General features: G+C 41.3%; 1 protein-coding gene across 1 annotated transcript in view; it reads left to right on the top strand.

Moving 5' to 3' along the window:
* Window positions 1–13,389, top strand: part of GULP1 (GULP PTB domain containing engulfment adaptor 1) — a gene marked incomplete at both ends in the record, with an annotated part of 83,422 nt that overhangs the window by 41,582 nt on the left and 28,451 nt on the right. Inside the window, 2 exons of the mRNA XM_080622053.1 lie at window positions 9,676–9,774; window positions 12,745–12,882. Of these exons, the coding sequence (XP_080478179.1) occupies window positions 9,676–9,774; window positions 12,745–12,882 (237 nt within the window). The remainder of the gene's footprint in view (window positions 1–9,675; window positions 9,775–12,744; window positions 12,883–13,389) is intronic.

The raw sequence follows: 13,389 nt of genomic DNA, 5'->3' as shown, positions 1-13,389 counted from the left end.
ATGGATTTCTGAGATGGCTTTCTCCCTATCCAGCTGAGAGGTTCAGGTTTGCATATCTGTGGCCTCTTCATCCTTCTCTTTTGCCAGCTATTTTCCAGAAGTCATAATTTCATTATACCAACATAAAATGTGCATGAGGGTTTAGACCATAATATGACCAAAAAGGTGACACAGTCACAGCAAAAGAAATAGGGCCTTTTGTTGTTTTTCAGGGATCTTTCCTTATAATGAATGTAGTTATGAGAAAAGAGGGAAAGCATCTTCTCAAAGCCAGATATAAAGCTGTGTCTCAGTTTAGACAACTGTGTTGCCCTCAAACAGATATTTTTAAGGTGTCCACATGAAGTGCAGTGTCTGTAGTCTCCCTGGAAGCCTGCGTAAAATGAGGCATTGAAACGCTGTTCCCTGGACTGAAGATTAGCACCCAAATCACAGAAACATCTGCTTTTGATGTTTCAAGGTTTTTTTATAAACTCTTGAATTGTGCAGTGAGGTGTAAATATTAAGATAGAAACAAATAGTTTAGCTTGGCATCTCTTAAATAGATTTTGTTATAATTTGTTTAGCCGTTATTTCTTTAACTAAAGCCGTTGGCTGTTTTTAAAGTGTGATACCTTTTTTCTTCATGTTATTTTTGTTGATTAATCCTCTGATTGTGCTTTGCAAAGACTTAATGCACAAGCATTTCAAATACAATTCTAGTAAGAGTCTTAAGTATGCAATTTTTCCTGCTACTGTAGTAAAAGACAAGGAATATGGAAGTTTTTTCTTTTATTATTAGAAAAAAAAAATAAGCTAAACTAACCAATAGGAAATAGCTTTATTTGTATTTGTTGCTTTCCCTAAAACATTCAAGAGAAATACGATGTTAATTAAATAAAAGCTAGCCCATTCCCAGAGCTGCTCACATTATTATTGGGACAAATCTGTGTGTCTTGCCTGAGAGCAATATATGTATAAACTAACAGCTTAAGAATTTGGCACTTCATCTCTTCCCAAGCCATGTTGTGATTCATTATAATTTTATATCATTGTCCATTTTGATGCCAATGGGAGGCTGCAGATTTTTACCCTCTTAAATAATCTTGTTACTGTGCAAGCTACAAGTATTACTTTGTTTCAAATGTGTGCTGAAAGGGGAAGAAAATGCATGTAAATCTCCTCTGTCCAGAGGTCCCTCACATTCTGTTCAGGTAGAAGTAGTAGAAAAAAATAGAAGAAAAAGGAAGCAAATTGGCTGATACCTGACTAAGTTTAGGATTTGCTGTTCGTACCCTGCACAAGTCTGGGAGGTAGCTGAACTTGGCATTCTCATGAGAAGGTCAGGTACAAAAGAAATTACTGATCAGTATCTCTATGTTACCTGTTATTACACAGAACAGTGAGTGGGCAGGAAAAGCATAAAGAAAGTAACTGCACCTGATTTTCTATATCTATCTAGGTGTACTTTTCAGTTACTGTATCCTAGTAAACCTTAAATTAAAAAGTTCATTTGTCTTTCTGGATGCCTCTGTTGAAGAGATTTTTACGTGTTTTTCTTTCTCCGTTAGCTTGGTTTTGATTTGACGGAGTTTCTTATAAAATGGGCTTCCAGTCCTCTGCTAACACTTTGTAAATATTCTGTAGTTTTTCTCCAATTTGTCAACATCCTTCTGCATTTAAAAACCTCAGAACATAAAGTTTGAGTCAATTCTCACAAGCAGCCAATGCAGTGCAGCCATTGTTATCGTCTTAAGGATGCTTTTGAAATATCCAAGGATTGCATTAATCTTCCCAACTGTAGTTTCGTGAAAAGGTCCAGTTAGCAGAAAGCCTACCATGACATCAAGACTTTCTTAATTTCATCCTCACAGGGTAGTTTTCCAAGAAAACAAGTTTGTTCCATATGTATGATTTGCAAAATTGGTATTGCAACAGAGGTGGTTTGTTTGCAATACAGGCAATCTGTGGTGTTCTGGCTGGTGAGGTATTCTCTCTGTTATTTGCCCCTCCATCAGCCTTCATGGTGTGCAAGCTTCCTCTGTAATGGTTTTAGATTTCAGTTCATGAGTTACTTTTCTCCTCATTTTTCCTCTAGTTTTTTTCTGCCTGCAGATTTTATCCGTGATTATTTTCCTCCTGGTCATTGTTCAGTAATGTCATGCTTAAAAAATAAACCCTGCTGGAATACATTAGAAACATATCTTCCCAGTGACAATTTCCTGTTTATAACTGCATCTGGAGGCTAATGTAACTAAGTTAACTAATACTTTCTTTGTATTGCTTCATTTCCCAAATATAACAGCATTCAAAACTCAGACAAATGCTTTGCCTATTTTGACAAGCTGCATTTTTCGTAAAACTTGTAGTGATCATCATTAATTACATCTCACTTGAATTCTCCAGTTCTTGAACTGGATTTATGCCTTTTGAGAAAGGAGATGTGATAGGTCCATTTTGTTTACCCTTCTTTTAGTATTGTCACAGGAATATCTTCTGGAACTTCCTCAGTTGTAAGACTTCTTGGCTACTTGGAGCAAGCTTTGGCCAGCTGTTCTAAAACTCATGCAATTTATTCAGACCTACTTACTTTTAAAAGTTCTCATGGAGCTGTTGGGGACCCTGAGAAGATGGTTACAGTTGGAAAACCAGCATCATTCTAAACATATACTATGTCTTTGACTCAGTAAAATCAGTATTACGTATGCCTCCTCTTTGTTACTGCACAGAAATATTTGTGAGCTTCTGGTTTTAAAGGGGCACTGTAAAAAAGCCAGGGTTCATTCAACTACAAGGCTGTTTCAAACTGAGATTGCCCCGGGGTTATCTGTTGTATAGTCATGTTTCTGTATACTGTAAAGTACATTGGAAATTGAGATGCCCAAACTGTCCAGGTGATCTGTGGTTTTTGTGGTCATTCCATTTAATACATAGCGAAGAGAGCCAAGCACGGATCTCTGTTGTACTATGAAAAAGGACTATATAAATCCTCAAAGTTTTATCCAGTAAAAGAACATAATCAAATTACAAATCAGAAAGGAAAGCCAGCAGAGTGGGGGTATTGAGAAAACGTATGAAAATTATCTGAGAGACAATTTTAGTTTTATATTCGTCTTGGGAAAAAAAAATCTGTGCTAACGAAACATAGATTGGCCTATTATTTTCCTATTTTTTAAAGTGGAGAGTTAAGAATAAAACAGGTTGAATTGCTGGTATAATGTTTAAGTCACATTTTGAGGGATTTTTAATTAGTAATTTTTATTAAAGAAAAATTATGTTTTTCCTGTAGCAAATTTGAATTGTCTTAGAAGATTAAGAGAACTTGTTGGCCAAAATGCCTGTAAACAAATGATAAAGTTGTTTAAATTTTATTTTCTATAGGGTTTTTTTATTATAAAAAGATGCTTATAAGATGGCCCTCCTCAATTAAAATAAAAGGATCAGGATAGCCATTAAACTGTATTAAAAGTATACTCTGAATATGTGAAAAATGTTCTTCAAAATAAATAGGAATGGAAGAGGATGCAAGAGCTGTATGCATATGATACTGAAGTGAGGCAAAGCTAGAAGTTATGTTAGAAAAATGTTAGAAAAACTAGAAGTTATGTTAGATTTGCTTGACTTTTGACTGGTTGGTTTTTCACTAGTGAATTGTCATGTCTGGCTAATGACTGTAGTGTTCTAGCTGTTGAAATGTAATACGAGTATTTAGATTTAAGTTGGTTTTGAGAATGACATAGAGTGGTTTAGGTGGGCTGCTTTGTTTGGGTTGGTTTGTTTGGCTTCTGTTTTGACTAACTTGTGAAGCCTGTGATACTGCATCAGCTCACGTGATACATTAATCAGTAGTAAACTGTCTAGATAGGTTGTGTTACTATATGAAGTTAATGGGATTAATTGTAAATTAGTGTTTAATTACTAAAATTTTCAAGAAGTGTGCTGTCAAAATGAGAAGTAAAATTGGGAGGAAGGGAAAACCAGGTTAATTACGTGCTTTTAGGGTGGTTCGTAAAAACACTTAATAATTTGCCATGAATGGAGCTGCCTAAAGCAAAATGAAATAAAATAGATGGAGGCAGCCATATTCTGTAAAGCAATTGAGTTCATGGAAAGACTTCCCAAGTACTGTATTGGCATAGGAGTAGGGACAGAGCAAAAACCCAAACCCTCAGTTATTGCTTCAATAATCAATTAAAATGAGGGATTTAGGCATTTGTGAGGGAGGTATCAGTTGGCTGCAGTCCAATACTTGACAATCACAGTTAGGTAATTCGGTCTTAAAGATAAGCGAGTACCCTTGCTGACGACCTGGACTCCTTATGCCACTAAAAGTCATTGTATTCGCTGGCTCTTTATATACTTAACTTGTACTGATAGTGAATTATACACTCAATTATACTTGAGTAGGAGCAAGTTTGAAGACGATGTGTTCAAACATACAGCTGTGAAGCAGAGACCCCAACTTCTCTGGCCATCAGTGAGCCATCATCCTTATTCATGCTTTTAAAAATAGCATTCTAGGCTGTCAAAGACTTTCGAAGAAAAGAGCTGGTAACAGAGCAAAATACAGAAGGATTCTGTATCTCTGGTAAGAAAATTCCCCAAATTCATGACACTTAACTGTTACGCAGTAGCAAATGTTAGGTATTCTGCTTACTTTAGATGCACTGTTCCTAAGAGAAAGACAGGTCAGCTTGAGCTGCTAGAAAAGGAGATATAAAAGGACGGAAAATGCATTGAATAGAACACATGACCTGACCCAGTCATGTGTCTAGCTGTGTAGTGAACATGAAAATGAAATAAATCCTGAGAATATGGTAGAAGAAATCAAATATTTCTTAGGTGTTGACAGCTGCAGCGCTTTCACCTGTTTAAAAGAACTTATTTCCTTAGAGAATATGAGAAGTTCCATATAGGAAGTACCCTGTATGCATGTGTACAGGAGTGTAGAAACAGTGAGATGTGGAAAGCATAACAGTGTTCACTGCTCAACAACCATGCAGTTGGCAAACTGTCTGAAGGTGTTCATGTTTCTCCTGTTCTAGAAGTCTCAAGAAAAAGCTTAAATTAAGTGCATAAACAGCAGGTAAAAGTCTGAAGAGAATCAGCTAAGTAATTTTAATTTTTTTTTCCTGAATTACAGGAATATTCATTAGTGTGCAGTCAGAAATGCTGTTCTGTGCCTATGACTTTGGAAATGGTTGATGTTGTTTGTAAGAGCTTTCTGAAGGAAGGAAGAAACAATCATAGAATAGTTAGGGTTGGAAAGGACCTTAAGATCATCTAGTTCCAACCCTCCTGCCATGGGCAGGGACACCCCACACTAAACCATGCCACCCAAGGCTCTGTCCAACCTGGCCTTGAACACCGCCAAGGATGGAGTATTCACAACCTCCCTGGGCAACCCATTCCAGTGCCTCACCACCCTCACAGTAAAGAATTTCTTCCTTAGATCCAATCTAAACTTCCCCTGTTTAAGTTTGAACCCGTTACCCCTTGTCCTGTCACTACAGTCCCTGATGAAGAGTCCCTCCCCAGCATCCTTGTAGGCCCCCTTCAGATACTGGAAGGCTGCTGTGAGGTCTCCACGCAGCCTTCTCTTCTCCAGGCTGAACAGCCCCAACTTTCTCAGCCTATCTTCATACAGGAGGTGCTCCAGCCCCTGATCATCCTCATGGCCCTCTTCTGGACTTGTTCCAATAGTTCCATGTCCTTTTTATGTTGAGGACACCAGAACTGCACACAATGCTCCAAGTGAGGTCTCACGAGAGCAGAGTAGAGGGGCAGGATCACCTCCTTCGACCTGCTGGTCACGCTCCTCTTGATGCAGCCCAGGATACAGTTGGCTTTCTGCGCTGTAAGCGCACACTGCAGCCGGCTCATGTTCACTTTCTCATCGACCAGCACCCCCAAGTCCTTCTCCGCAGGGCTGCTCTGAATCTCTTCTCTGCCCAACCTGTACCTGTGCCTGGGATTGCTCCAACCCAGGTGTAGGACCTGGCACTTGGCATGGTTAAACTTCATAAGGTTGGCATCAGCCCACCTCACAAGCATGTCAAGGTCCCTCTGGATGCATTCCTTCCCTCCAGCATATCAACAGAACCACACAGCTTGGTGTCCTTGGCAAACTTGCTGAGGGTGCATTCAATCCCACTGTCCATGTCACTGACAAAGATGTTGAACAAGACCGGTCCCAACACCGATCCCTTAGGGGCACCACTCAATCTCCAGCTGGACGTGGAGCCATTGACCACAACTCTTTGCGTGCGGCCATCCAGCCAGTTCTTTATCCACCGAGTGGTCCACCCGTCAAATTGATGTCTCTCCAATTTAGAGACAAGGATGTCGTGTGGGACAGTGTCGAACGCTTTGCACAAGTGCAAGTAGATGACGTCAACTGCTCTGCCCCTGTCCATCAGTTTCGTAGCCCCATCATAGAAGGCCACCAAATTGGTCAGGCAGGATTTCCCCTTAGTGAAGCCATGCTGGCTGTCACCAACCACTTCCTTGTTTTTCATGCGCCTTAGCATGCCTTCCAGGAGAATCTGCTCCAAGAGTTTGCCAGGCACAGAGGTGAGACTGACTGGTCTGTAATTCCCCGGGTCATCCATTTTCCCCTTCTTAAAAATGGGGGTTATATTGCCCTTTTTCCAGTCGTCAGGAACTTCACCTGACTGCCATGATTTCTCAAATATGATGGCCAGTGGCTTAGCAACTTCATTTGCCAGCTCCTTCAGGACCCGCGGATGGATTTCATCAGGTCCCATGGACTTGTGTACGTTTAGGTTTTTAAGATGATCTCGAACCAGATCCTCTCCTACAGTGGGCCTAGGGTCTTCACTCTTTACAGTCCCTGCGTCTGCCTTCCAAGACTTGGGTGGTGCAGTCAGAGCCTTTGCCGGTGAAGACCGAGGCAAAGAAGTCATTCAGAACCTCAGCCTTTTCCAAATCCCTGGTAGCCAGTTCTCCAGATATCTTCCGGAGGGGGCCTACGTTGTCCCTATTCTGTCTTTTATTCACTACGTACCTATAGAATCCCTTCCTGCTCTCCTTAACATCCCTAGCCAAGTTCAATTCTAACTGGGCCTTAGCTTTCCTCACCTGGTCCCTAGCTTTCCAGACAACATCCCTGTATTCTTCCCAGGCTGCCTGTCCCTGCTTCCACCTTCTATAAGCCTCTTTTTTCCTTTGAATTTTCCTGAGCAGCTCCTTATCCATCCAAGGAGGTCTCCTGGCCCTCCTGCTGCACTTCCTTCTAGTTGGGATGCAACACTCCTGAGCTTGTAGTAGGTGATCCTTGAATAACAACCAACAGTCTTGGGCCCCCCTGCCCTCTAGGGCTGTGTCCCATGGAACCTTACTAAGCAGGCTCCTGAAGAGGCCAAAGTCTGCTGTCTTGAAGTCCAGGGCAGTGAGCTTGCTGCATGCTCTTCTCACTGTCCTGAGGATCTTGAATTCGACCATCTCATGGTCGCTGCAACCAAGGCTGCCCTGGAGCATCACATTTCCAACCAGCCCTTCCCTGTTGGTGAGCACGAGGTCAAGCATGGCACCTCTCCTTGTCGGCTCCTCTATTACTTGCAGAAGGAAGTTGTCTTCCACACAGTCGAGGAACCTGCTGGATTGCTTGTGCTGGGCCGTACCTTCACTCCAACAGATGTCAGGGTGGTTGAAGTCCCCCATGAGAACAAGGGCCTGTAAGCTTGAGGCTGTTCCTATCTGTCTATAGAGCACTTCATCCACAGAGTCCTCTTGATCAGGCGGTCTGTAACAGATCCCCACAGTAATGTCCCCCACAGGTGTTCTCCCTTTAACCCTGACCCATAAACTCTCTGTCGACTGCTCACCCGTCCCCAGAGAGAGTTCCATACTCTCCAGCCTATCCCTAACATAAATAGCAACTCCCCCTGCCCACCTGCCAGGCCTGTCTTTTCTAAAGAGCCTGTAACCTTCTATTCCAACACTCCAGTTGTAGGAGCCATCCCACCATGTTTCTGTGATGCCTACTATATCATACTCCCGTAGTTGTGCACACATCTCTAATTCCTCTTGTTTGTTCCCCATGCTACGGGCGTTTGTATAGAGGCATCTGAGCTGAGCTCCAAATGAAGCCGGCTCATTGGCTGGGGCGGCTGGAATATCTCTGCATCGCTCCGAGCATTTATTGTAGGTGCTGGCAACTGACTGGGTGTGATGGGATGAAACAGTGCCCCCCTCTCCCAACACATCTAGTTTAAAGAAACCTTGACCAGCCTGGCAAGACTCCTACCAAAACCTCTCTTCCTTTTCTTTGCCAGATCAGCTCCACCAGCCCCCAGTAGACCTGGCCTACTAACTTGGGCCCCATGTTCAAGACACCCAAACCCCTGACTATGGCACCACCCTTTTAACCATTTATTAATTTGGCCAATCCTCCTAGCTTTTTTAAGGTCCTCCCCTGTATCCTGGAGAATTGATGAAAAGACAATCTGAGCTCCATAGCCCCTAACCACCTCTCCCAGGGCTCTGTAGTCCTTCTTTATGTTCTCCAGGCTACTGCTATCAACATCATTAGCACCCACATGGATCACCAGAAGTGGGTAATAGTCCATGGGACTCACTAGAGCAGGCAGCCTCTCTGCAACATCCCTGATCAGTGCCCCAGGTAGGCAACACACCTCCCTCGAGATGGGGTCAGGCTGACAGATGAGTGCCTCTGTCCCTTTCAAAGTAGAGTCCCCTACCACTATGACCCATCTCTTTTTCCTGGCAGCACCAGTAGAGATCTTCTTTACTGGTGCACCAGCCGGTTGTTTCTGGTGCAAGTGACCTTCCTTCTTAGCACCCTGGAGGACAGCAAAGCAGTTCTGGGTGGGGACAACAGCTTTAGGAGGAAGCCACTTGCTTTTAATTGTCGTCTTCCTCCTTTTTTTTGTTGTTTTTTGTTGTTACTATTTCCCAGCTTCCTGGGTTGACAGCCTCCTCCACTCCTCCATGAGCTTCAGGGGACGCCTGAGGCCCCTGCACAGTTTGGGCCTGGAGGAGGCAGTCCTGCTTCCTCTCAGCTTCCCTGACATCTTGCAGCCTATTCACAGCATCCCGCAGCTCAGCCCCTGCTGCAGGAGGACCTGCACCAGGGAGCACCGAGTGCGGCCCTGCCCATTGGGCACCGTTCCCTCAGGAGACCAGTGCAGGCACTCTCTACACTCTGAGCATTGCACTGCAGCCTCCCCTCTCATCGGCTCTGGCTGGGTGCCTACACTGGCCACCACCGGGGCAGCCAGAGCAGAGCTCCCAGACCGGGCCCTGGTCATACGGCGAGTACTCACCATCCCGCTCGCCTGCTTGCACAAACTGCCTTGACCCGCCCTGGTCGCTCGCGCTTCCAGGGGCAGGTTTTTACCCAGTCAGAGCTGGTGCCGCTCCTCCTGGCTCCGCACCCTGTGAGTCCCTGCTCGCCTCAGCTGAGCTGCCGGCTCCTGGGCAAGTCCTGTCAAGGACCTGAGGCTCCCTCAGTGGCTCTGGCCGCTCTGAGTTGAGGCTCCTGGATGCTGATCTCCTCCCCACTCCGATGTTGAAGGCATCCTCTCTCGAGCTACTCACCTCAACAATATCAGGTGGAAGGAGTTAAGAAGAAATGAGAAGTAATTAAAATAAATCCCAACATAAAGAAAACTTAGTATTAATGTGATTGCTGTTCTGTTTTTCATCTTATAGTTTGCAAGACATATCAAGAAATCTGAAGGCCAGAAGACACCCAAAGTTGAATTACAAATCTCAATCTATGGTGTAAAAATTCTAGATCCAAAAACAAAGGTGAGAGACTTCTATGTTTGTTGTGCTAAACTAGTAATTAAATACTGTTTTTAATGGTTTTAATGTTTTTATTGTTTTATGTTTTTAAAAAGTATTATAATGAAAGCGATTGTGGGTTGGAACTAGATGAGGTCCTTTCCAGCCCTAACCGTTCTATGATTCTATGGAAAATTCTTCTAAAATACCATTTCTTGCTACAAGACATGAGTGACATCCCAGTTACATGGTATTCCAAAATACAGACTGTAGCTAATGTGCGATTTAATTTTTTTAATCCTTTCGCACCAGAACTTTTAAACTCTGAGGATGATGGAAATACTGTGATAAATAGATGCTAACACTGCACATGATAAACACTTTTCCAGATGGTGAATCAGGAGACAGTTTGTTTTCAGTGGCTCATTCTTCATACTGCTGCCTTGGAATCGCACCTCTCTTTCCTTAACATACTAATTTTTCCTCTTTGTTTCTTGCTTTTAATTGTTATTTTTTAAGTTGTATCTACCCTCCCTAGAATGTGTACATTTCTCAAGTGTGTTACCCATTTCTATATAAACTTCATGTAGCAGGCTATAAGCACTACTGTAGGCTTTTCATCTGGCACAGCATGACAATTCCCACCTTTTCAGCAGTTCTGTCCATTAAGTCATCCCATTGATGGGTTTCCTGTTCCTTTGTTTGCTCCGGTATTTTGGAAGGGGTTACATAGTAAGCAAAAGATCTTCCTCACAAAATCAAAGAGGAATAATGAGATAAATATAATCAAGCTAAAAAGTAATTTATTCAATAGTCAGCAATTCTTAACATCTGAATGCTCATATCTTTTACACATATGTTGAATGTTGGATTTGCATAAACTATTTGCTACTGCTTCTTAATTGTGGAGTAATTGCTGCCATTCAGATAGTGATATTTTGAGAAAAGGTAAAGGAAATTTAGTTCAAGGCTATATATATATAGTTGTAATCCATTTTCAGTTCAGATTCTTGATACAACCACAATTTCAACAGTTAAACAGCAAATATCCATGTCAACTAATTGCAGGTTTTGCGTCTTCCTGATGTCATAGGGCAGAAGGGGGTAGTGAACCCAAAAAACTATTTTAAAGTAACAGTTTTAAGTGCCAAAATATGTTAGCCTTCCTAACTCTTCCTGCGGAGATTAACATAAAGCTGTGGGATGGAAGTTTCTGGGAGATCAGGAACATTCAAATCTCTTAGCAATGTTGTTGTTACAACTCAAATAGTAATTAAGTATGAGTAGTCTTTTTATTTTCCCCACTTTATTTCTTAAACCTACAGTTCTTTTTGCATAATTTATAGATGCTTTAGGAAATTATTCAAATTTCATGTTATAATCACTGATTACAGTAATTTTTTCTATGTGTTTTTGAAACAGGTCAGTATTATTACAGAGGAATACTGGTTTATGTGATGACTATTAAGGTTTATGCGACGACTATGAAGGTTTATGCGACAACTATTGTGTTAGGAACAGGTGGCTTGCTCATGTATCAGGACTTGATTTTATACCTGGCACTCAAAAAAGGAGGATTGTGGAAAAATGGTTCTGTCCTTAAATGAGATAAAGTAGTTATGTGGATCTAGAAATGTAAAAGAGCCAGAACAAGCATATGTTGTTGTATGTAACAGGACAAGGGGTAACGGGTTCAAACTGAAACAGGGGAAGTTTAGATTGGATCTAAGGAAGAAATTCTTTACTGAGAGGGTGGTGAGGCACTGGAATGGGTTGCCCAGGGAGGCTGTGAATGCTCCATCCTTGGCAGTGTTCAAGGCCAGGTTGGATGAGGCCTTGGGTGGTATGGTTTAGTGTGAGGTGTCCCTGCCCATGGCAGGGGGGTTGGAACTAGAAGGTCCTTTCCAACCCTAACTATTCAATGATTCTATGTAACTTAAAGAGCTACTGTTAAAGAGAAAGAAGTTAAATCTGAGATAGATCTGAGGACATGGGAGAAATAGGATGCACAGAAGACTGGCTATAAAGACTGAGAACAGGGATGCAAGGAGAAAAGATTGTGTGTATGGTACGTCTTTTTGCTAAATGGTTGCATGTCCTTGTTTATGAGTTTATAGCAATCTGGGAACCCCAGTGCTGCACAGAAACTTTCTTCTTTTTTTTTTTTAATAGATGATAGTTAACATCTAAACTGCATATTTTCCTTTAAAACAAATGCTGCTTTCCCATGCAATAAGCCAAATAAAATAAAATACCAAGAAGAGACTTGTTGAAGAAAAACAACGAAAAAAGTAGTTGAGATAGTTTATTTCAGTCTTGTCAAGCTTTCTCAACTGAAGAGCATTGCCACCACAACTTTTTAAGTAGTTGGAACATGCTTTTTAATGGAAAGTGAAATATAGTATTGAAAATATGCAAATAATAATGCTTAAAGCTGTTTGTGTTGCACCTTAAGTAAGCAGTTATTTAGATGTCTCATTTTTTTCTCTATGCTCCTGTATTTGGATAACAAAAGTAATTTTATTTCTACATTAAAGATAGAAAAGCAAGTCCTTATTTCAGTGAAACCATTTTAACAAACCCTGGGAGATGATGAAATCTAAAGATGGTGCTCACCTGGAAAAAGAGCAGGATATTTTACATAATCAGTCCCTAAAATTAATTGCACAGAGACACAGATCAACAGTAAAACGTATTTTCTAGAACAGAAATTACTGGCAAGTAAATACTTCCAGATAAGTGCTGTCCAAATAAAAACTTCCTGCTTACATTGAGTAAAAATGGGAACATTTGTTAGGAGATTAATCTGCTAACTTCTGTTATACTCTAGGTCCATTCTTGGGCACTTTATTGTACAATGAGAGGCATTCAAAATGTCACTGCAGTTTGCCTGCTCTTACGTATATCAGGAAATCTAGAGATTTACTTTGTGTGTCTTTATCCTGAGCAAGTATAGTAATTTCTTGAAAACAGATTTTTGTTTTTTATTTTCAGGAAGTCCAGCACAACTGTCAACTCCATAGGATATCATTTTGTGCTGATGATAAAACTGACAAGAGAATATTTACTTTCATATGCAAAGACTCAGAATCAAATAAGCATCTTTGCTATGTATTTGACAGTGAAAAGTGTGTAAGTATTCAAGATGTTTTAAGAGAATTTGTGTGACTGTTACAGACTTTGATTGCTCTGCTTTGAAATAAAACAGGAATGGTTAATAAAGGCAGATAACCTGCATTTTGATTGAGGTCACTTTGATACAATCTTTCATGCAATTATAGTGTCTTGTTAACTTAGATGCATTTATTTAGAGAGCTTTTTTTTTCATTGATCAAAGGTGGTTTTCTGGGACAATTCTTACTACCCAGCTCAATATCCTAGGCCAAGCATCTGCAGTGCTCTCAAGGAACAGGCTTCATCCCTCCAAGCTTAAAATGTTTGCACAGCTGTTTTGCAGAGGTTGCTGCAATCCTGTGGCTGAGATACCCTCACAGGCTCTTCTGAGATAGAACAGGGCAACTGTTCAAAAATGTGCAATATCAGGAAAAATGTAGGACAGGCAGCGAAGAAAATGGTGTCTAGCTGAAACAGGGTCATGTGTTTACTCTAGCAGAAAGTAATTAACAAATGAAAACAGTG

This window comes from Psittacula echo, assembly GCF_963264785.1.
Source record: "Psittacula echo genome assembly, chromosome: 6".
NCBI lineage: Eukaryota > Metazoa > Chordata > Aves > Psittaciformes > Psittacidae > Psittacula > Psittacula echo.
Note: the sequence above shows the minus strand (reverse complement) of the source record. Positions and strands in the feature narration are given on the sequence as shown.